Genomic DNA, 24,839 nt, shown 5'->3' with positions numbered 1-24,839 from the left:
ACTATATGGAAGAAACATCTTTATATAGTGCACAATACGGCACCTGTTAAAACCAAATAATGTATAGAAACTATATGGAAGAAACATCTTTATATAGTGCACAATACGACACTTGTTAAAACCAAATAATGTATAGAAACTATATGGAAGAAACATCTTTATATAGTGCACAATACGACACTTGTTAAAACCAAATAATGTATAGAAACTATATGGAAGAAACATCTTTATATAGTGCACAATACGACACTTGTTAAAACCAAATAATGTATAGAAACTATATGGAAGAAACATATTTATATAGTGCACAATACGACACCTGTTAAAACCAAATAAGGTATAGAAACTATATGGAAGAAACATCTTTATATAGTGCACAATACGGCACCTGTTAAAACCAAATAATGTATAGAAACTATATGGAAGAAACATCTTTATATAGTGCACAATACGACACTTGTTAAAACCAAATAATGTATAGAAACTATATGGAAGAAACATCTTTATATAGTGCACAATACGACACTTGTTAAAACCAAATAATGTATAGAAAATATATGGAAGAAACATATTTATATAGTGCACAATACGACACTTGTTAAAACCAAATAATGTATAGAAAATATATGGAAGAAACATATTTATATAGTGCACAATACGACACCTGTTAAAACCAAATAAGGTATTGAAAACCACATGTCAGACAAAGATAGTTTAGTTTAGAATAAATCCCCTTCCAAGACATTTAGCCAGCTGTCCGCTGTGAGCAGTAAAACCACACATCGGCTCCACTTTTTCATTCATTTATGTGATAATAAATCTAACAACATCTTCATGGAGTAGATAGGACTTGGTCGGGTTATGAATGATAATTGAAGGAGATGCCCGCAGGCATTACAAATACGACCCCTGAGAGCGAAGACTTTTCTCCGAGGGACTTTGGTACTGCAGTTCTCTAGATCCGCCGGTGGAGGGCAGAGTTGCGGCGGCGCGTGTTCGGATCTGTCACTCATCACACAGCAGAAGCAGCAGAATGATCGCGCTGAACCCCGGAAGTGTGTCTGTGTGTGTTCCTCGTTGTTTATTTCACATCTAGAGAATCTTCAACAGCCTTCCAAATGAAATGATTTCTCTATTTGTGTTTATCACTCATCTGAGGATCACAGCCAGTGGATTAAAATAATCGGAAGCCGGTGAGTACAGGAAGCCGATCCTCATCATCATGTTTGAATGGCTGCGATTTATGAGACGGAGTTCTGTTTTTTTGAAGCCATCGCAAATGGCAATAACAGGTTGTGTTATTAAAAGAAGAGTTATGTCACGTGTTTAATAAACAGGTGGTGTTTTAGATAAAGGGTGGGACGGAAGAGTAACGTGTACAGATCAATGTGTTTGTGGATCCTCGAAATCAATGCAAAACACATTTCCGTCTTCTTTTATTATTAATGTAAATGATATGTTTTTATTTTCAGCCGTAGAAACATTTTTTTAAATGAGTGTCACGTTTTATATGTTTTTTAATTCATCAGTAATCTAAAAATCTTATGGATGTGTTTTGGCACTGTAGAAATCAAGCATAGGGATATCAGATCTGTTACATGCGGACGAAAAGTGATTTTATTGCGGATGATGGCTTTATCACACCATTCTCAGCATTACCAGACAAACATCTGCTAACCAGGTTTTGATCTATGAATGAAACTTGATCCAGAAATAGTTATTTCATCATGTACTCGCATGTCACTCAAAATCTGTATATGACGTAATATTCTGTGGGACACAAATCAGATATTTTGAGGAAAGTCATAGAGGTTTGGAATGACATGAGGGTAAATAAATGATGTTTGCGGGTGAACTGTCCCTTTAAGAAGCCTTGTTGGATTTAAGTAGTTTTTCACAGTGTTAGTTCTTTAAATATAAATACATTGAACTCTAACTAAATATAGTTAGTATGAGATTATGCATTTTTATTATCTCGTTTGTTTCTCTCAAATTGTTAATGCTGTGCTAGTAATGCGTACTGTACAGTTCTGGCACGGCAAGTCAAGGTTATAAAAGACCAGAGGATAACTCAAAGTTACACACAGTGTAATATCTGTGTTTTATCTACTATGCAAAGTGCAGTTTAATATTTAACTTTCGACGCAGTCAAATGTTTTCCCCTTATTAATATTCATGGGTTCTCACCCCTCACTTTTCAAATCAGGATTCTGATCATCACCCCTGGGGTTCAGATTAGACTTGTATAGAACTGTTTTTAAAAGTTGTATATGGAAGAAAACATTCGAATCTGGATTGCTCTGTGTGTTGATAAGCTTTTCTTTCTTGGATTTATTCACTTTTAACGTGTATGTGTGTGTCTCCTTCAGGTCCCAGACTGTGGATGCCTTTTAAGTTCAGACCCAACAGGGTTTGAGAGGATGTTCCTGTGAGGGTCACTCTGTATGGTGAGTCATTTCTGTTGTTTACATCTGAACAATCCCTCACGGATGAAGGGAGAAGAGTTACCTAAACCATATCCACAGACCAGATTATGATGGATGTGATGTGTTCCTTTTTGATCGTAGCCAGTAGGGGATGTGCTGGCATTCACCCAGAACGTTCTAGCAACCGTGTAGCAACGCACATAACAACACCAAAGGATCTTCTGCATAGAAATCACTGCACTGTTTGATTTAAATATGACGATTTGAAGAATATCTGATCAGTTCTGCATTATTTCTGTTTGATTCTTAAAGACGTTCTCACTGAAGGGCCAGCGTGTCAGTTTTTGGCACTCGCACACGTCTGTCTTTAAGGCTGTTTGCTCTTTGTTTTCTTCATGATTTGCATCTCAATGCATCTCTATGTAAATGAGTCGCTGAGTATCAGCACAGACCCAACGCAGAAACTGAACTGAAAAAACTGAAAACACCCCCAGGTGTGTTTAAGCCATGAATGACAAGTTTGGACATTGAATCTTTAATGAATCACAATCATTGCTCATACTTGGGGTTACATATTTAAAGGTGGGGTAACAAGCTATTTCGTGCATTCTGACTTCTTTACACTGTTGAACGTGATTCACTCCGCCAGGGTTCGTACAGGTTTTGGAAAGGTTTTTTCGAACATGATTCCTGTTTCGTAACAAACAGGACGATTCTCCCCCCGCTCATGCGTCATCCACCGAGCGAAAGACCCCGCCCGTCGCCCACACGTCAACCAACCAGCGGAAATGCTGCTTCACGTCCTCTATTTGTTGGCAATCGGCGTGTATGTGCATAATGTAAACAACACGAAGGGATAAAGAGATGATGTGTTGTGTGCTCGTGCTGTAGTTCCGGTTCCCCTGCCTGCCTCCAGCAACTAGTGTTTTTCCGGAAATAATCGTACAGCTGTATCTCTCTTTTATAAATTTGGTCAAATTTAATACTCTTCGAAGATACAACGTACACAAATACTACTCAAGATTTATATGAGATTGGCAGAAACTGCGTGTGTTACTTCATTTTTAAGAAACTCCGGGTAGTGAACTTAGTTGTATTGTTTTTAATGTGAAGGTCTGTCCCTTTTTCCCTCTCTATCTGTCTTCATTTTCTATTAATTGAATATTATTGTAATACAAAAACGGTACATTTGTATAGCAAAAGCATTTTTAGCAGGGCTGTCCAGTACATGTTTTGTACAAGTGACAAAAAATATAGAAATGTGTCTTTTTCTGTCTCAGGACAGAATGCAGTCTTCGGGACACCGGTTGAGGGACGTGGAGCAGCATCAGCCTCTGCTCAATGGAGGAGAGGAGGAGGTGGCCTCCGGTCGCGTCTGGTTTATTCAGGACAGCTGCGGGCTGGTGTGCGCCTTCGTGACCTGGTTTCTGGTGATGTACGCCGAGTTTGTGGTCAATTTCGTCATGCTGCTGCCTTCAAAAAGCTTCTGGTACTCTCTCATCAATGGCGTGGCCTTCAACTTCCTGGCCGTGCTGGCGTTGACGTCGCACCTGCGGACCATGCTGACTGATCCGGTAAGAGACTATGGGACAAGATGCTTCTTTATGACATTTTTAGCTTTTTTTATAGTAAGTACGATAGGTTTAGATTTCACATTTGGTGTTATTTATTCATCTTTAATGTGTTTAAAGGCTGTGTGTTTATTTCTCATGTTGATGGAGTGTATTTTGTTTTTTAGGGAGCGGTTCCTAAAGGGAACGCCACTAAAGAATACATGGAGAGCTTGCAGCTGAAGCCAGGAGAGGTGATCTACAAATGTCCCAAATGCTGCAGTATTAAACCAGAGCGAGCGCACCACTGCAGGTATAAATCATCACTGATAATAACAGGCTAATATTGTAAATAATAATTTCCATATTGTCTGGCTCAGTATGATTCACTCAAAGTTTTGGAGTTTATTTTTAATTTATGATTTTGATGGAGTGGGGAGGAGCTTTGCATTGTAAATGTTAATTCATATGTATAGTCCAAGGAATTGTTTCATCTGGAAATAAGAAGGAATTAAGCTTTTTTTTATAAGAATAAATGTTCAGATGCTCAATTTCAAAGTATTTGGATGTATTTTTTGACATCTGATTTTCTGCTGGTGTTGTTGTTGTTGTAGTATCTGTAAGAGATGCATCAGGAAGATGGATCATCACTGCCCGTGGGTCAACAACTGTGTGGGCGAGAACAACCAGCGATTCTTCGTCCTCTTTACTGTAAGTGTTCCAGAAAGCAAACTCCCGGGTCTATTAAAGAGCTGCACGATATTGAAGAACATTTTCTGAATAACGCGATACATTGAAAAATACTTGCAGACCATTTAGCAATATTTTAATCATTTGAATACACTGTGCATTATAACTAGTGAGGTTGTTTCTGACCTGCTTTTCAGTTTTCTGGTGTTCTTCAGGCTTTAAAACAAAATCCATATGATTACATCATCATTTGTGCAGATGTTTTTGATGGTTATCATTCAGTATGATCATGGCAACCATAAACAGCTTACAGAAAGGCTAATTTCAATCCTCTAGGTGTCAATCTTTATTTGTTGTATCATTATCATTCATAATAAAATATTGTAGTTTATTATTGAAAGGTTACAATGTTACAGTGTTTATTGCTTTAATATGCTCAGCTAATCCTGGTAAATGTTATAGATGGTTTCATAGGATGCACGCACCTGGCCTGAACTTCTGGTCTCTGTTTGGTTATCCTTCTGGCTAGTAATATGCCAATTTATACTGGGTTTTATTTGTATTATATTGTATTGTAAATTAATTGAAACTACATAATGTTTGTTTATGTTGTTGCTGTTAAAACCGTCTATAGGAAAAGGTATCTGTGAGGTTTAGCATTTTGATATGTTGAGTTTATGACATGTGTTTTTGTTTTTTTTCAGATGTACATAGCCTCTATCTCTTTGCATGCGCTCTGTCTCAGCGGTTTCCACTTCTTCACCTGTGTTAAAGTCCAGTGGAACGGTGGGTAATCCCACAGTTATACTTCAGAATGACATCTCGCACAAGTTACATAATGTTTAATATAACATGTCAATGTTGTCGCACACTAGGACGCACTTGAGTTCAAGGAAATTCCAGCATTCCCTGTGTTTAGATTATCTGATGTGTGTGTTTATCTCTGTGTTGTGTAGAATGCAGTGATTTTTCTCCTCCTGTGGCCGTCATGCTCCTGATTTTCCTGTGTTTAGAAGCGCTGCTGTTTCTCACCTTCACCGCTGTAATGTTTGGCACTCAGATTCACTCCATCTGTAACGACGAGACGGTGGGAGCTGCTTGTTACTACATAACAATATTATATTGTGTCATTTATATTTTAATATAATAGTGCAAATAAATAAGGTACCTACAAAGAATGCATTATTTGAATTGAAATATACACCCCACAATCCTACCAAACCAACGCAACATTTTAGATAAAGGAACCTGCTGACCGTGTTAACAGTAACGTAACTTTAACGTTTTCTCCGCGTAGGAAATTGAAAGGCTGAAGAATGAGAAGCCCACGTGGGAGAGGCGGGTGCGATGGGAGGGAATGAAGGCCGTTTTCGGCGGCCCGCCCTCTTTTCTTTGGTTCAACCCTTTCGCTGGACTTCGCCTCCGGCGTCTGCTCATGGTCCGCGGTCGGAAGGGCGGGGCAGAGTTCTCTGTTTGAGCGAAGAATGACGTCTGTAAAGGCACACTTGTATGCCTATAACCCCACTCAGATTGGAGTTCTTGCTTAATGCTGTGGCAGGTTTGATGGCACTACAGTAAAATCCCGCACAATTATTGACGTGGCCCCTGGAACGATGAGGCCGCGACTCGACACGGCCCGTATGTGTCCACACGTTATTACCTCCTAAGGCGGATCGTACTTGTTATGTTTGCATCGTCTTCATGAACGCGCACACTCATGGATTTAGTTTCTTTTCAAGTGGACTAGGTTTTGGAACTTGGAAATTTCTAGACATTTAAAGGATGTCAATGGCTCTTATTCAACCTGAAGAAATCACTTGCTGTTTAAATTGAGCAACTGTGTAAAATCCATTCTCATCGCCGGTTACAAAATGCTGGTTACTTAAATACATCATAAACCAAACAGAATTTAGTATGGTTATGCGTTTTGCCAAAAATTGTTTATTGGGTGAATCTCTGTTAGAGAATGTCACGGTCATATTTCACCTCTAAAACAAAAGAATAGATAGTCTTGTTTAGGACCATTTAAATGTTTTTAGCATAGTTGACATACAAAAGTCTCATTGTTTTTCATGCAATGTGAATGTGGACATTCTATATTGAAATCAATCATAATATGAGTTCATGAGTATCATTTTAGTATTTGTTGGTGCTTAACTACATACACGCACCACAGATTTCTTCTTGATTTTGTGGTGATATATTTATCTTGAGATTCACCCTCTTAGGTATTAAGAGCTTGCAGCTAGCATCTATCTCATGTTTAACACACAATGTAAGTGATGATGTCATTTGAATCATCTTATCTTCATGTATTGTAGAGATAACTAGAGCCTCGTTCTGTAAAATGAACTCCATTCCTACAAAATGCTTATAGCTAGATGGACATGGTAACTATATGAATCTTACACATGCTGTTCTGGTAGATAAAGATAAATCACATTATGAAATACAGTACATGATAAAAGTATGTACACATCAGGTCCATGATACTGAGCCAGGAACTGTGGTTCACATGTGCATCATGGCAATAAAATGAAGTGATGGACACTTTTTAGATGTTTCTTCACTTGTTCTGCTTAATTCATATAGGCTGACTATCATGTTTTTATTTCATGTCGAATTGTGTTTCGTTGTCATCACTTTTAATCGGTAGACTGCGTATATCTTAGTTTAGAGGACGGTTTTATGGTGACCACTGAGTTTTCCTTTTGGAAAATGTTTTTATGTAATAAAGCTGGAAGCCGTTTGGCAGGGAATAAAACACTAAATTGTAATTCGCATTTAAAAAATGTGGAGCTCAAACCATATTGTCATATTCTGTCTGTAAACATCAAGAATGTTTTGTTCAGGTGTGTTTTTGGTTGACGTTGGAAGTTCAGTTTGAGGGCTGAGAACAAGTCGTTTTGAATTGCAAAACACCATTAGTTTCATTGCAGTAGGCTTCATTTCCCTGAGTAAAAAGCTATTTGTCTTTGTATCTTTTGTTGGGTAGGAAATGTGACCCGAACAGGTTTTGTGAGATTCAAACTGTATGAATAATCTTAAATTTCTTCTTAGAAAAAATGCCATATTAGAGAACGAAAATAATGTTTATCTATATCTCTAGAACGGTACAGAAGGTCACGTGAGGCTTTCTATCAACACTCCAGTTCAACAATCATGTGCATTAACACTCACTGATATTATGTTTACAAACTGTTATGTGTTTCAGTCAGTTGTTTGAAAATTCATCTTTGTGTCACGGTCCAATGTCCATTATTTTCTATATGAGATGAGGCCAGATGCATTTGAACAAAAAGGCAATTGCATTTGAACCAGAACTGACAAATGATTTTTGCATATTTATGATGCCAGATACATCAATATAGATCAAATCCTTCAGAACGATCTTGACATCAGTGCGTTTCCAGCATTTTAATCATGTTTTGAGTGTGCCGATGTTGTGATGTGATTTATTTTTACAACATTGAAAGCCTTTGTTTTACACATTCCCTTAAGAGATTTCATTAATATGCTACTAGAGGTAGTATAAATTTGTATACTTTAAGAGCAATGCATTGACTTTAAATGATGTTCCTCAGATTAGACTGGCTTTAAATTCTGTTTTATTAAACATCCGAGTTATTCATTTTCTGTAAAGGGAATATGTATTATATGCAATCCCTAAAGATTGTGTGATGAGACGACATGCCTTTTATCAGCACATCCCTAAGAATGTATCTCATACATTTTATACATAGTTTTTTTTGCAAAGAGGAATAATTATTTGTAATGTTTTTTTTGCATTAGACGTGTTTTGCATTATGTACTCTGACAGTATTTGCTTGACATCAGTTCTATTTCTAAAAAAAAGTAGAGTTGTGATTCTAGATATTACTTAGGACTGTGAAAATAACTATAAGCAGAGGGCTTTGGTCTTTGAAAGATTGTTGAAAGCCTTGGATTTGTTAACAAGTGTGATCCCATGATCAGTGGGATACCTGTTGCCACAATGTCAGCAAAATGTGGAAAATGAATCTCTTAACTTTTCCCCATATCAGATCGTTCTTCTTACTGCCCTGAACATGGATTGTTTAATACAGAGTTTGCAGGCAGAAAGCGGAGGTTATAAAATGATGTCTGTAATAAACGTGTAAGCAAATATTGTTCTGATACGTTCATCAAGTGTCATGATGTTCTTTCTTATGTAAAGTTCTTTTACATAATAGTCATTAGATTTAAAAGCTACTGCAACGCAGTTGTGTTCAGGCCTTTTTTAAGTCATGAAAAGAGACTATCAAAGCACTTCTATTCAAAACTAAACTTAAAACTACTAAAGTGCTGAACATCTACTCACTTTTTTAATAACTATATTTAAATTTCCTAAAATGTTAATGTTTTCTATGACTGCAACACACGTCTGACTCCTAATTTAAAGATCAGTGTATTTCAATAAACACTTTATTTTCTATTTAAATGGTTTGCGAGAGTTGAAAAGTAACTATTTGTCTTATATTTCATTTGATCCATAAAGTAACAAGCATGCATTTCACAACCTTAAGGTGTCATTTAATTATTTCTTAACAGAGAAAACATGGGTGTTGATATCACTGATACATATGGAATGGCGACGCTTTCCTTTGAATGTTGCACTTGTAACTCATAATAAGTGTGATCAAAACTTCGATTGAATGTAGAAAATTGTCCATTATGAGTTTTGGAGTTGGTATGCTTTTATGTGAGCGTGTCTTCACTCCTGATGTATTCCCCAACATCAGCCTGATGGAACACTACGATAGACATGGGATCAACTTTACGACACTCCTGTGTGGTCTTCGCTGCAACTCCAAAACCCTGAAATTGAGTGGTTAAGGCACAAATTAATATTCAAACGTTTCAGACAAAAAACACTTTAAAAGAAACGTCTATATTTTCTCTCCCTTACAATCCTTCTAGTTCTACATGCTTCTTTGTACCAACTGAAGAATGAAGACAGTAAAATGTACTTAAACGTAGACTCCACTTTAGACGACAAGTTTTCTACCCCGAACATTTGTAAACACTGATCTCTTACCAGAGGTACATCTGCCATGGAATACACCACCACTCCCTGATACTGCGCTGTGTTTTCTGTGATCCTCCCCAGGCCGGACTTTAAAACGTGATTGCCATACAGGAACGACTGCTCCGCCCCAGGCTTCACCCAAACCTTAAACTGCGATATCGTACACAGGGTGCATTGTAGATAAATAACAATCAATGGATAAGTGAAATTTACTATGCATATTATTAAATATTAATATTTTTGAAGACATTTATGTTGGCAAAGACTGAGCGACATCAGACTGAATGATCACCTTGGCGTAGGGTGCAAGAAAATCGAGAGCTGTGATGTGCAGACGGAACTTCTGTGTCTTTGTGAACTTTCCAAAACATGTACCAACTGACACAAGTTTATTTCTGGCAATGTTTGTGGCCAACTTCAGCATTTTCTCACTAGAAGGAAGAATGTGATGATATCGAAATCATTTTTTATTGATATTCACTTCAACATTATATTGAACCATTAAAGACTGTACATTTAGAAGTTGACTAAATCATTGTCATCTAATGCATCTTGTCATATATGCTGAATGTTTTACCTCATATAGTATATTCGATCATTATGAAGTCTGAAACAATAAGTCCCATCAGGCCGATCAACAAGAAGTTTGATATTCTCTCCAATGCTAGAAACAAAACAAATAAATAAAATGTATATGTTCATTGTGCCCAAAAGAGAGGAATGCCTAAGACTTTGTGGCTTAAAATCCAAATACTTTATCATTATCCTTCAAATCATTTTATGAATAAAAATGAAATGAATACCAATACCAGGAACACATTACAGATGAACTACATAATAACATGGTAAAAATAAACTGTAGGCAATAGGCACCATAAACAATAACAAATACGGCAAAGGACACATTAAATCATATAATACAAAACAATAGTCATTCAAATGGATTAAGTTCCCATAATACACAATAAGCACATATCCATTGTGTCATAAAAAACTAAAATACATCGAAACGTTTAATACAGAACAATGTTACGTTGTATCCGATCAGAATACTTCGCTCATTTACACTTGATGTCAAACTTCTAATACACGATATAAAAGGTACAACTTACTATTTAGAGAGCTTTTCAAACATCGTTTTTGTTTCTTCTTCGGTTAAAGGACGCATGATTTATCGTATATTAAAATCTTTAAATTCTGTAGTGGAGCTACGAATATCGCAGCACTCGCGTTCCGCGCACGTGTGAACCGTGCAGCCCGTCGCGCAGCTCTGACGTCACTCCTTTAAATAAAGTTTTCTGACGCCTTTCGAATCAACAACACTTCGCTTTCGAACATGGCTGCCGTAGACGTGGAAGACGAGAGTATCCTGGCGTCGATCTTCAAAGACAGCTTTCCAGAGAACTGGAGGGAGAATCCAGACTTCGCGGCGTATTTGTCGGAGTTGAGCTCGCACGGCGTGGAGACATTAAACCGCGAACCCGAGCGTCTTTCTGAGGAGAGAGCTCAGATTCTCCAGCAGACCCGCGAGCTGGCCTTCAGAAACTACAAGACCTTTATCAGGACCGCGGACTGCACACAGAAGATCTACACGGACTTCAGCAAAGTGGAGAACAGCGTCTCGAAACTACTGAACAAGCTCCCCAGCTTTGGAGAGAAATGCAGGTATGTGTCTGATTATATGAGATCTGTTGTCGTATTCAAATGTATTTATAGGGTCAGATCGTTGACAGGTGTACAAGGAGAGAAAATCGTGCAGTGTGAGTGTTTTTCTCAAAAAAAACCCTACATAGACTTTAGATGGGATATATACACAATATGCTCAATTTATACCAAAGGAAATACAAATGCATGGAGCCTAATGTAGGATATTGTACGCTTTACAGACTGAAGAATTATAACTCAACAATTGAATGATATGAGGATTTACAAAGCAATAAAATGAGCAGAGAGAAGAAACATAACGTTACATAAATATGTTATACTGTAGTGGAATTTCATTACAAACCTTTTGATGCTGTTTGATATCAAAACCTTTACAAGGATAGATGTGACCGTAGAGGTTTGTATGATGGAAAAGATGACCTTTTTTGTTAACTTAAAGAAAGATGTTTTTCAGGGAAAATGGAGGAATTGGGTTGCATATGTATCAGAAAGAAGATCAGATTTTGCTTCTATACTTAAATAGATAAAAATCAATATATAATGTTAATAATATATGATTGTATGTGTATGTAATAATAATTCTCATAAGTTATTTGAGAATATAATAAGCCATCTGAGGTTGTTAAGGATTGAGTTTAACTAAGACACGTGTTCTTTCCCTGGATGTATATAGTATTATTATGTTTTTATTATTTACTTATTTTTTTGTAAAAGAGGAAAATAAATTATATTTTGAAACAATCGAACAAATCGAGAGTACACAGCAAGTAATTGTTCATACCTGCATTTGTTAAAACACTTTGTGATTGTAATGAGCATTATGTAAACTGAAATATACTGTATTGTACTGAAATGAATGATCAAAATAAACATAAAATAACAAAAGACATGTAGTGGGCTTTGGACCTTATTCAAGTAGATTTGATTGTGTTCCATTGGTTCTCATTACCAGTAAAGACCAACAGAGACGATTAGTTTCCATTAAACCAATCCAATCCCATTAACTTCGATAGAATTCACCATGGTTCCTATTGTTGCCTTGTAAACAAGAGTTTATGTGATTCCACGAAAGCATTTAATTCCGATTACACATGTTAACATACTTCTAAATATTATTAGAACCGCTGTGTGAGATTGTTTTGTGTGCCTTCAGGGGTTTCATTAAAGCAGCGGAGGACATCAGCGTCAGCAGACGCATGAACAGTCTGACACTGAATCGACACACCGAGATTCTGGAGATCCTGGAGATCCCTCAGCTGATGGACACGTGTGTTCGGAACGGATATTATGAAGAGGCTCTGGAGCTGGCAGCTTACGTCAAGAGACTGGAGAAAAAACATTCATCACTGCCTGTCATTCAGGTACGTCAGAAAACTGATATTTGTAGTAAAATTATGTTAAAACAAAAAGTAATCAAACCGCCAAAAACATGGTTATGACATTTTTGCTATTATAAAACTATGGTTCATTTTTGTCAAAGATTTTTATCTTTGTTCCCATTTAGGGAATCGTGCAAGAGGTTAGAATCTCTGCTCAGCTTATGCTAAACCAACTCCTCCAGCAACTGCGCAGCAATTCGCAGCTCCCGGTGTGTCTGCGTGTGATTGGCTATCTGCGCAGAATGGATGTTTTCACCGAAGCCGAGCTGCGTGTCAAGTTTCTTCAAGCCCGCGGGAGCTGGCTGCGTTCCATCCTTGCCGCCATCCCAGGCGACGACCCTTATTTCCACATCACCAAGACCATCGAAACCTGCCGCGTTCATCTGTTTGACATCATCACCCAGTATCGCGCCATCTTCTCGGACGAGGATCCATTAATGCCGCCCGGAGGTCAGATGCTGAACGAGAGCGCCATCTTTCACGGCTGGGTGGTCCAACAGGCGGCGCAGTTCTTGGAGACTTTAGACCGAGATCTCCAGCGTGGGGTGGGCAGTCGCTTGGACTCTCTTCTCGGTCAGTGCATGTATTTTGGCCTCTCCTTTAGCCGGGTTGGGGCGGATTTCCGCGGCCAGCTCGCTCCCATATTTCAGCAGGTTGCCATGGATACATTCTGCAAAGCTATTCAGGAGGCTCTGGACAAGTTCCAAGAGGATATGAACTTGTACACTCTGATTTCTTTCCCATCAATACTTGGAAGCGCCATTCCACCGGTGGCTCCGAGCACCCAGCCGGGCACACTGCAGCCCCCCATGGCCCTGCTGGACTTCCCACCGCTGGCCTGCTTCCTCAATAACGTCCTCACAGCCTTTAATGACCTAAGACTGTGCTGTCCTATTGGACTTGCACAGGAAGTTAGCATATGTGTTGAGGAAGCGCTTATCAAGGTACTCTTGTTTCAATGCGGTCTAGCTCATGTACATAATACAAAATTGAAGGTTGAAATTTAAGATAGAATTACAAAGACATCTAGTTTTCCTTTCTTTTACAAATTATAATTTTCTCTGGTTTGACCTGAATGATTTTATGTTCCCATCTACAGGTGACCAAGCTGATCCTGGTTTTCCACAAAGCCGAGGAATCGGCCTTCAGCAGTCGAGAGCAAGAGTTATTTGTACGGTTCTGTAGTACCTTTGCTGAAGATATGGTGCCTTTCGTGAACCGATGTCTACAGGTTCTCTTTCCTCCCACTCAGCTCGCGCTTACACTAGGTAGGTATCCATGACATTGATATTATTGTATAAAATTTCTAAAAATCAAGAAAAAGTACATAACAGTCTAGCTGTTATGACTGTGGTCAGTTATATGTGCTCCTTCTCATGTTAAGAAATATGTTTGTCTTGGCCATTTTTCATTGATAATACATTTCGTTGCACTGTACTTGTATGTGTGTAATGAGATCACCAAGCCTGCTTATTTTTCTGCCCATCCTCTCTTAACACCTGTTGTATAAAGAAGCCTTTTCTCCAGTTATTACAATTTTAAAGGGATAGTTCACCTGAACATTTTTTAAAAATAATTTATTCACCCTCATGTCATTGTTGTGCGGATGAAAGAGTCATATAAATATTTTTAATTATACGAGTGTGAATAAATAATACGTTTTTATATTTGAGTGAACTATCCCTTTATTAGATAAACTTGCATCCCGTTCCACATAGTCACATTATCAAAGACAACTGAGTTACAGTTTCATGTTGCCTTTGAGGACACTGATGCCTTCATTTTTTAAATCTGTATTCCAGGTGTCCCTCCAGCACAGGTTTATAAGTACGGCAGTATCGGCTGCATCAATGTGAACACGGTTCTGGAGCCACTGGAGTTTGTTCTGCCCAAGAAGGAGCCCGTGATATCCGTTTTGGATCTCTGCACTGACTTAAACAGCCTGACTACATCCGAGTCTGATCTTCCAACAGTCAAACCTGAAGAAAGGTTTACAGAAGAGCCTGTTCCTCCTGAACAACAGAAGCATACAAAAGAGCCTGCATCAACACCTGATACTCAACTTTCTCAAAAAGAGGACATTTCAGTAGAAGCTGTGACTTTAGAATCTGACACTACTTTACATGCTAAAGACTCTACAGAGGATTTATCCACAAAAGACATAAATGTTGAGGACATTTTGTCAGAGTAAAAATATGAAGTGTGTTCTTAAATGTATCCCTGGTTCTTGGTGCAGTTTTGATAATTACAACCATCTGGACAAGCTTAACCCAGAGCTTATGTTGATCATTATCCGCCAATTTATTTGGTAAAGATGAAATCTATTTAGCTGAATATGGTTAATATTTAAATTGTGGAAAAATATTAATTGAATCACTGGGTGCATGTATGTTTTCTGTGGGTCACTGAAAAAACCCTGATGTGTTTGGGCACTGAAGCCACCTTTAATATACAGATGTCAATGCATTAGATATAGTAAGAACAGATATTGTAAAAGACTGCAAATCATTGGCACAGCATACTTTTAAGCATAACAATTTTTAACCATAAGCAATTATAGACTTTTTAAAAACAATGCCCAAATAAATGTTTATTCTTAAAGGGACAGTTCACCCAAAAAGGACAATTCTTTCATCATTTACTCACCCCCAGGTTGTTCCAAACCTGTATACATTTCTGTGTTTGGTTGGACACGAAGGAAGTTATTTGATATAGTGTTAGCAACGAGGTGTCTGGGGAACCATGGACTACCATAGTAGAAAAATTATATAAGAATATCTTTTGTTGTATTTAGGAAAACAAACAGTTCTGGGGCACCTTTGACAACCATTTTAATAGTAGTCAATGTTGACTCAGAATTCTTGTTGCTAGCATTCTTCCAAATATCTTCTTTTGTGTTAAACAGAACAAATACATTTATAGAGGTTTGGAACAGCTAGAGAAATTCAGACAGAATTCTCATTTTTGGGTTAACTTTCCCTTTAACCTATAGATAATATGAAGGACTATACCTGTTTCATCTGCTCTGATTTTAGAGTTACATGCAAACATTGCACAAAACATCAAAGTAGTTTTGAGAGAAGATTGCTTATATGTTATCTAACACAATGTCATTTGTACATTTCTGATTGTGGCAATTGTCTAGGTCTACTCTGCCTGGAATTTGACTTGTCTGCGTTGACATTCATGTCTGTTCTATGCTTTTTGTTTTTGTCACTATCTGACTTTTGGCCGGCTGTTTTGGGAGAAGAAATATAATAAAGTTTTGTTTAAATTACATTCAATATCAGACTAAGTTTTCCAATCACATGACTTTAATTTGCGTGAACCAAAGGTTTTCAGATTTAAACAAAAACAAAACTGCATAGAAACAGACCAGTTGCATGGTTTGCATAAATTATAACTTTTAACCAGATTACCACGTTAAAGGCATGATGCATTATTTACCACAAAAATATAATAAACTTTGCATATCTCAAATTCAACTAGTATGTGGTTTACATAAATATATTATTTTACACAAAGTAAAATAACGGCAAAGTTAAGCACACTGGCAAGGTAAATACACCATTTTAATGAAGAATATTGTCGGAAGCTTCTAAAGTCCATTTTTTCACAATGACAGAGTGGTGCCAGCACATTCACTTTTTAACAAATTTTTTGCGTGCCGCATTAGGATTCATCCGTCGTTTGCCTCCTCCGGTCTGGCCCTCCCGCAGGTGTAAGGTCGCCGACCTGCTGTAGATATCATGCTCGGAGAACGGAGAGTTGCCAGAAATATAATCCGGGTCAAACACATCAGTCTTCTGGCGAGCTTTCTTAGAAACCCTCTGCTGCGGGAACCGCTGGTCTTCCACCAGATGAGGGTTAGACACGTGTTTTCCTCCATGTGGCAGAGGTAGAGAGTACTGCAGAAGAGAAGATGCGAAGGATGTTCAAAATCTAAGCAACTTTATTGTGCAGATAACTGAGATCCTTCGTTCTTTTCTTAGCGGCCTTTAGGATGTTTCCGTAGAAGGCACCTCAGTATGGTTTGAACAGAACTGATGTGAGGATCAATGTACTCACCCTCTTTCCTTTTGGATTCATCACTTTAGGGTTCCTGGAAAAATGCATCTGCATGGAACCGTCTTCATTAATGGTGACAGCAACCTTCTTCAAAGTGTTGTTCCCACAATGTGGACAGAAAGACTTGTTCATGTTTGTTGTCGTCCTGAAGTAATAGAAACAACAATGTAAATAAGAAAATTAATTAATAAACAGTAATAGCAATACCATTTTTAATTACACGCAAATGTAGGACACTAAACTACAATAATAAGTTCAGTACTCACTTTAAGCAGGCGAAACAGCGAAGAATGTAGCTCCTGGTGTGTTTAATGAGCATCCCGTTCACCGAAAGCACATGCAGTCCAATCTGAATTAATACGTTCTGCCAGGAAAACAGGAAGAAGTTCAATAATTTTGTCTTATTCAAAGTCTTACTTATCCGTGATACATTCTTCTAATGACAAGGTTTTCATAATCTTTAATAATGCATCACAGCTTTCTGACAAGAAGTACCTGCATGGCGAAATCTGTGGTCACACAACCCACTTTGACATCTGCTGAGGGTCCACAGTCACCGGCCTGCATCTGTACTTGTTTAATGTTGCTGGGAGTAATCCAGTCCCCACCATCATCTTCATCATCATCATCCTCCTCGCACTCTTCATCACTTTGTTCTTCCTCTTCCTCATGTTCTCCACCATCAAGGTCATCAGATGCAGTCACATGACTGTCAGATGACAGGTCAACAGAGTGCAGCTTCTCTGCGACATCTCCAAAAGCGTCTTTCACCGTGACCTTTTCTGCCGCCTACAGAGAAAGAACAGTAAGCGACACAATCACCTTTATTCTGACAGCCGTGTATATGTCTCTGTTTTCTCACCAGTAGCTCGAGCAGGTCAAATTCAATGCTGGGCAGAGGGTTCCTCCAGAACTGAAAGGTGTTGAACTCTGAACCGTCTTTGTCTCGTGGTTCATTTGTTGTAGGTGAATTTTCCACAACAGCACCCTGTTTACCTGTTGACTTTTTTCAGATTACATATAAGGCATTAAATATTTAGTGGTAGATCTGCATAGTCATGGCTTAATATTTACTGGACATTTTAGGCCTGAATGTTCCTTTAACATCATTCAAATATCTTAATAATAATCTGAAGGTTCTTGTCGTACTTTTGATGGAAAGTGGAAACCAGCAATACCAGCAGGAGTCTCTGGATGCCTTTTTGTGCTGCATATTTGAACCTTAAACAGAAAATGTCTAAATAAAAAACATAAATAGCTTTTATTCATGATCAACCTGAATGATTCAAACATCTGTACCTTTTTCACTGGCTCTTTTTTAAGATGATCAGTACCCACATTTTCAGTTTCCAGCTGATAAGTCAGGGCTATGACTTTGATGTCTGTGGCTGACAGACTGGGGTAATCTCCTGTCTTTTTAGCAAATTCTGTGACTGTAATTTAATAAGATCAAATTCAAGACAAAGCACTGAAAACAGTCTTTCAGCATTTAAAAAAAGGCATTTTATTATTAATATAGTATTAGTAGAAGTTGGATTTACCAAGTCTTATGTACTCTGGTAATGGTTCTTTAAAATTCAGTTTGTATGGAAGGAAGGCCAGGTTCCTTTTAGTTTGTTTGTCCCGAATTTCATCAACAACATCTTTCAAGGTGTAGATGTTCTTTCCAATTTCCTAAAACAAGATATGTAACAACAGATCATTTTCCACATTTGATAAGATATGCAAAATAAATGCCACTATGCCACACTTATATTATAAGTACCAATAATATATATATTAAATGATGCCATCACCATGATACCATTTTTAAAAACCATGTTAGCACAATAAAACTTTGCTAACTTGCGTTACCAATAACCAGGCCTTACATCATATTTATAGAATAGCCACAACAATATTATATTATTACAGTACATCAAAGAGAATGTGAAGCGTATGTCATGCCCTATATTGCGCCGCCATCTTGTGAGGATCATTCTCCACTGCTATTATTGTTTCGATATGTACCGTTACTTGTTTTGTTTGATATATTGAGACATCAAAAGTGAAAGAACCAGGGGCTGGATTCACAAAACATTCTTAAAAAAAACTTCTTAACTGCCATAACTGAGAATTTTTTTGTATTCCCGAAAAAACTCTTAAGACAGTTCCTACATGTATTGCACAATATTGATTTGCAAAGCATATGTCATTTTATTCTTATGAATAAAGAAAACATTTAGAACTTTCTGACGAGCTTCCTATCATTTATCTAAAGAACAATCTTATATTTTGTCTTAAGAACAGTTTCGTGAATCCGGCCCCTGGACTCTGCGTAATGCTATGGCAGTTTTTTTACCACAAAATGAGAGACCTTCCATAGTTATAATTCCTTATCAAACAAAACACTGCAGTGTGCGCACTAGCAGCGATCCTCCCAAGATGGCGCAACATTCAATACGGCGTGACGTAGTTTCACATTCTCTATCTTTAGTCACTGCACATGTGCCAGAAAACGTATCCTCGTGCAGCAGTCATGAACTCGTCAAATAAAGCACGATGCCACCGACAACAACTCACGTGCAGAGGAGCTATAACTAGGAAAGCACCAGCATCTGCCACAACATGCTCCACCATAGCAGCCGCCATCTTGAACGAGCTGCCAATCGCGCCGATCTCGCGAGAAGCCGCACTCGCCACGTGAGGGTGACGTCGTTTGTTGACGTTCTGATTGTGGGGAAAGATGGCGGCGCGCTGGAGCAGTGAGAATGTGGTGGTGGAGTTTAGAGATGCTCAGGTACGCGCTCAATGCACCTGTATGCGTGCATCACATTAACGTGCTAGATTGTCCTGTGCGAAATTGCATTGAAACTTTGATGTAATGACTTTGTTTATTATTGTGTGGTGGCTTTAGTGTGTAAGTCACAGTTACTGTATTTTATAATGTGACTGCACATCTCTGGTAACTTTGTATTAGTTAATATCACCATCATGTAATAGTAATAGTACGTCGATAAAATGTATCGTAGTGAAGTAAAGTAACACTATATGTAGTAAAACATCCAAATATTAAATACTAAAGCACACTATAGTTTTTATTTCATTAAAGATATTAATGAATATAAATTAGCAGTTAACAGCAACTATAGTACGTGTCGTGTTTTGGCAGAGACTTTTATTTTCCTAATTTGCTATTTTATAATTTAGGGTACAATTTGCTTTTACAACAAGTACAAGTACTTTGGAAACTTTGTTGCATTTATGATTTTAAAGTAATTTGAAACTTTGAAAAACAATTGCGGCACCATATGAAAAGGTAACATGTAATACAAGGAATGTGGAAAAATATATTAATATATTAAATAAAAAAATGTATATCTGTTTGAAGTCATGTTTTATTGAAGTGTAGATTCAAGCAGATTTTGTTTTTTCAGGCTACTGCTATGTCAGTGGACTGTCTTGGCCTGCACGCAGTTCTCTCTGGGTGTGTACAACTTTAACTAAAGTCACATCAGCATGTTAACATTCCCTAACATCTGTGTCCTTAGAAACATTCCCCAGTTATTGTGTAGATGCATCTGTTATGAATTTATCGTGGCTTTCATTCTTTGTTTTAAATATCCTTATTTTAGAATAAAATTAAACTCATCAAAGCTACACAATAATACAAATATAACTGTGGAAATTATGATGTGACTTAAATGCTAAATATATTAAAACTGTGTTTGTTTGTTTGTTTGTACTGCCTCTCAAGCCGTCTTTCCATTCATACATTTAATTTCATGTCAATATTATTTATAGGAGACGATTTTTATATGTTGTCAATCTTGAGACGCCGTCTGAAGCTCCACGCAAAATCAGCCGCCAGAGCAAATGGGATGTTGGGACGGTCCAGTGGAATCCGCACAGAACCGAGGCGCATTTATTTGCTGCATCTGTATGAAAGCTTAATAAATAGTACTTTATTTAGGACAGTGTGAATTCTTAAGTCATGTAGGTTTTTAACATTGTTTTTAACACTCTTTACATAGAGTAACCAGCGTGTCGATCTGTATGCATGGCGTAATGGATTTGGCGAGCCACACACGTCTTTGCAAGGCCACACGCGTGTTATAAGGTGACGCATGTCAACTTCTAGAGCTGCCCTACTATGAACTTTGACCCCAATGTCAATATAATGCAGTATATTTCATTGTTTTTCATGAAATGTTAAATCGTTTCAGTTGCATTGCTACAGCTTTTGTTAAAAGTATTTCTGGCGTTTTACTGGTGTTTCAGTGATTTGGACTGGTCCTGGTTTGATCCAGAATTGCTTGTCACTAGTTCTGTGGACACATACATTTACATATGGGACACAAGGTACGGGCACAAAAACAGTGTGTGCTAAACAGTAAAGAAGCAGTTTGTGGAACATCTCATATTTGAGAAGTTTTCTTGGTTTTTGTTTCCAGGGACACACGGAAACCGACTACGGCATTGTCTGCTGTGGGTGAGTGTAAACATGCTGCAATTTGACTTTTTACTCTATTTACAATAAACAGCTTGTCCATTTGTTTTATTTTGTGCTCATTTATTCTCTTGCACTTATTAGCCGGAGCCTCTCAGGTTAAATGGAACAAACGGAATCACTACTGTTTGGCCTCCAGTCATGATGGAGATGTCAGAATCTGGGATAAGAGGGTGATTATGTCATTCTGCTTCATTTTAAAGCCACAGCAAACAACAAACTGATTTTCTTTGCTGGGATTAAGATATTTGTTGGAGAATATTGTTTTTGTTTCAGAAACCCAACACTGCAGTAGAGTATGTAGCAGCCCACCTATCAAAAATCCATGGTTTGGATTGGCACCCTGATAATGAATACATCCTGGCCACTTCTAGCCAAGACAACTCTGTTCGGGTGATTATAACTCTGATTAGTCATCGTGTTGCTTGTATTTTCTTATTTAACTAATACCTTCTCCGTACGGATCTACCTCAAAAGTTTTGGGATTACAGACAACCTCGGAAGTACCTTGATATCTTGTCGTGTCAGGTGCCTGTTTGGAAGGCCAGATACACGGTACGCCCAACTTTAAAAATAATCTGTATTACTTTCCATATTTTAAATATAAATGTGACTTCTACATATTGCCTTCTCTTCCTTGATCAGCCCTTCTCTAATGGGCTGGTTACAGTGATGGTTCCTCAGCTCCGCCGAGAGAACAGTCTTCTCCTGTGGAGCACGCTGGACCTCAACAGCCCCGTTCACGCTTTTGTGGGACATGATGACGTCGTGCTGGAGTTTCAGTGGAGACCGCAGAAGGAAGGTGAGAGTTCATCTGAGCGCGAGAGACACAACAGGGAGAATTCTGGGAATTTAGTTTTTTGTTAACATAAAGAAAAGTCTAAACCTATATTTACTTTGCTAATAACTGTTCATCATCTTTTTGTGTTACGATAGACTTAGATGACAATGTTTGTCCAGTTGTTCTCTTTTCTGTTGAATATCCTCCTGTTCCTCATTGCAGAGATAAAATGGCTTGCATTTGCTGTTTTTGACTACAAAAGTACATTGCTGGTACTGTGGAACAGTAACAGTGTAATTGTAATACTTTGATATACATCATGATACAACATTTTCATATTTATGTGTACTGAAATTCACATGATACTGTATGGAACTTCAAAGAACCACTGCATGTTTCCAAAAATGTTCATTACTTTGCTTCCTTATGTATGTAGCTTATTTAATTAGTAAATTCAGAACAAGCGGTCAGTCATTTTATAATCTCCACTTGTATTTAAGGTTCCAAAGACTGCCAGCTGGTCACATGGTCCAGAGATCAGAGCCTGAGGATATGGAGAGTAGACCCTCAACTCCAAAAGGTAAAACTCATGAATATCATTCAAATGGACTCTGCAACAGTTTGGTGACTGTATGCGTCTGTTTCACAGCTGTGTTGTGCGAATGATATCGTGGATGAGTTGATGGAGGGCTTGACCCTTACTGCAGACGTAGATAAGACGCTGCGATCACAGGACTCTGAACCTCCACTCAGTCCTGGACTGACAGAGAATTCACAAGGTGAGTACTTTCCACTCTATGGGTTTGATAACAGTATTTAGTCTGACAGCAACAAGTACAAGTATATTCTTCATGAAAGAATTGTTTAACCAAAAATGAAAATGTTGTCATTACCTTCATGTCAATTACACCCCCATGGGCTTTCTTTGATTTTCTGAACCAAGACACAGATTTCGCCAAATTCTTCCAAAGGATGCAAAAGCATTATAAAGTAACTCCACACCACTCATGCTGTATATTACAAGTTTCCTAAAGGCATTTGAATCAGCTTTTGGTATAAAAAAAACTAAACTAGAATCCATTATTTAATTTAAGTTTGTACCTGTGAAGTCATTTGAATGACATAATAAGTTTTTATTTTTGCATAAACTTTAAAATTGTTGTACATGTGGTCTGATTTGTGTTCTAAAAGGATTCATTCACCATTGTTCATTCACAGATCAGTTTGAAGGCCCGGGGTCCGGTCTGACGTCAGGTGGTAAGAATGATGTTTCAGGTTTGCCTCAGACGCTCCAGCAAGAGTTTTCTCTGGTCAACTTGCAGATTCGCAATGTCAACGTGGAGGTCAGTCACCTGTGTTGAAAGCCAAATCGTTATCCTTTTTGCAGAATTCCAATAAAGGACATGTTTGATCTACAGCCTCAGATCCTTAACCACCACGCACACCCAGAATGCATTGTCACTGTTTTTATAGATGGATGCCGTTAACCGCAGTTGTTTCGTGTCAGCCGACTGTGGAGCCAACCGTGTCCGTCTCGTCGTGAAGTTTCCCGCCCAGTATCCCAACAACGCAGCTCCGTCTTTCCAGTTCCTCCCTCCAACAAACATCTCATCGTCCATGAAGACCAAAATACAGAAGGTTGAAACAATAACAGAGCTTCATCCGTGAAACTATAAACTATATTTACAAAAATGAAAAACGTACAAGAAAAATTTTGTCTCTTGTAGATCTTGACGGATACATCGCTTCAGAAGGTGAAGAGAAACCAGAACTGTTTGGAGCCGTGTGTTAGACAGCTGGTGTCTTGTTTGGAGTCCGATATGGTGGGTGATCTTGAACATCACTATGATAATTCTGACTTTGGGTAAGAGTTTTGAAACAACACAGAACTCTGTGTTGCAAAGAAATCCAGTCCACAGTATTTGTGCTGCAAACATAATTGAGACCTGAATGATAATATACATATGGATTGAAGGAGAGACCTGAGCCACATATAGAGATCTAGAATTCTACAATTTTCTAGCAACTGTTTGTTCTCTGTCTCCATTTGTATGGCCAGGAGGACGGTACAAACCCCTATGGGCTTACCAATCCGGTGACACCTGCCCTTCCCACTTTTCCCAGAGTGACCAACACGTACGGCTCATACCAGGACGCCAACATCCCGTTTCCTCGCACCTCAGGGGCTCGCTTCTGCGGGACAGGTTGACTGAGATGACACCTTGCATCTTTATCATTAACATTTTTAAACCTTACGCTTTAATGGATATGGGGTCTTTAAAGGGATATATCACCCAAAAAATTTAAATACAGTCATCATTTATTTACCCTCATGTAGAAAACCTGTATCTGACTTTTTCTTCTGTGACAAACAAAAGAAGATATTTTGAAAAATGGCCCAGTGGTTTTGCATCCATATAATGGAAGTCAATGGGGTCCAGCATATTTCAAAAAAGCGTCTTTTGACATCTTCAGAAAAAAAGAACGTCTTACAATAATGAATTCATTGTTAGATTTTGGTGAACTTTCCCTTTAAAAGTTTGTTAACATTTCTTCCCATTAGGTTCCTTGGTTTATTTCACACGGCCCATGACTATGCATCGTACAGTCCCTACGACTGAACCCACTCCCAGGTAAACTTACAAATGCTGTCAAGCGAAAGTAAAGATGAATGACAATTTGATATTTCCTGATAGTAACCCTATTTGCTTATTTAATCAAGAATGATAGGATTTGTGTTGAAA

The 24,839-nt window shown here is 38.1% G+C and overlaps 5 protein-coding genes across 5 annotated transcripts; 3 read left to right on the top strand and 2 right to left on the bottom strand.

Annotated features, from left to right (window-relative positions):
* The first annotated feature begins 926 nt into the window (after positions 1–926).
* Positions 927–9,201, top strand: zdhhc7 (zDHHC palmitoyltransferase 7). The gene is made up of 8 exons (XM_079466366.1): positions 927–1,193; positions 2,370–2,447; positions 3,707–4,000; positions 4,165–4,289; positions 4,591–4,687; positions 5,371–5,452; positions 5,623–5,753; positions 5,964–9,201. Exons 2-8 carry the CDS (start codon positions 2,445–2,447, stop codon positions 6,141–6,143), a joined length of 912 nt encoding a protein of 303 aa, XP_079322492.1. The 5' UTR covers positions 927–1,193; positions 2,370–2,444; the 3' UTR covers positions 6,144–9,201.
* On the bottom strand, positions 8,911–11,069 carry nip7 (NIP7 nucleolar pre-rRNA processing protein). Its single transcript, XM_079466367.1, has 5 exons — positions 10,826–11,069; positions 10,291–10,377; positions 10,006–10,144; positions 9,723–9,863; positions 8,911–9,502 (listed from the first exon to the last, which is right to left on the bottom strand). Exons 1-5 carry the CDS (start codon positions 10,879–10,881, stop codon positions 9,383–9,385), a joined length of 543 nt encoding a protein of 180 aa, XP_079322493.1. The 5' UTR covers positions 10,882–11,069; the 3' UTR covers positions 8,911–9,382.
* On the top strand, positions 11,023–16,240 carry cog8 (component of oligomeric golgi complex 8). The gene is made up of 5 exons (XM_079466363.1): positions 11,023–11,378; positions 12,532–12,739; positions 12,883–13,701; positions 13,857–14,025; positions 14,560–16,240. The coding sequence occupies exons 1-5, from the start codon at positions 11,050–11,052 to the stop codon at positions 14,946–14,948; spliced, it is 1,914 nt and encodes a 637-aa protein (XP_079322489.1). The 5' UTR covers positions 11,023–11,049; the 3' UTR covers positions 14,949–16,240.
* Positions 14,210–19,614, bottom strand: nob1 (NIN1 (RPN12) binding protein 1 homolog). Its single transcript, XM_079466365.1, has 9 exons — positions 19,388–19,614; positions 18,367–18,499; positions 18,125–18,258; positions 17,975–18,046; positions 17,688–17,828; positions 17,321–17,614; positions 17,092–17,189; positions 16,826–16,970; positions 14,210–16,665 (listed from the first exon to the last, which is right to left on the bottom strand). Exons 1-9 carry the CDS (start codon positions 19,454–19,456, stop codon positions 16,399–16,401), a joined length of 1,353 nt encoding a protein of 450 aa, XP_079322491.1. The 5' UTR covers positions 19,457–19,614; the 3' UTR covers positions 14,210–16,398.
* On the top strand, positions 19,532–24,732 carry LOC306899833 (GATOR2 complex protein WDR59-like; the record flags this gene model as incomplete). Its single annotated transcript, XM_079466364.1, has 17 exons — positions 19,532–19,604; positions 20,242–20,291; positions 20,609–20,744; positions 20,839–20,924; positions 21,086–21,166; positions 21,259–21,296; positions 21,399–21,487; positions 21,591–21,707; positions 21,792–21,869; positions 21,960–22,116; positions 22,596–22,675; positions 22,745–22,874; positions 23,314–23,438; positions 23,569–23,733; positions 23,823–23,918; positions 24,155–24,299; positions 24,659–24,732. The coding sequence occupies exons 1-17, from the start codon at positions 19,551–19,553 to the stop codon at positions 24,730–24,732; spliced, it is 1,701 nt and encodes a 566-aa protein (XP_079322490.1). The 5' UTR covers positions 19,532–19,550.
* Positions 24,733–24,839: the final 107 nt, after the last annotated feature.

The sequence above is a fragment of the Barbatula barbatula genome (assembly GCF_947034865.1).
Source record: "Barbatula barbatula genome assembly, chromosome: 10".
In the NCBI taxonomy this organism is placed as follows: Eukaryota; Metazoa; Chordata; class Actinopteri; order Cypriniformes; family Nemacheilidae; genus Barbatula; species Barbatula barbatula.
This window is presented reverse-complemented; position numbering and strand designations above follow the sequence as displayed.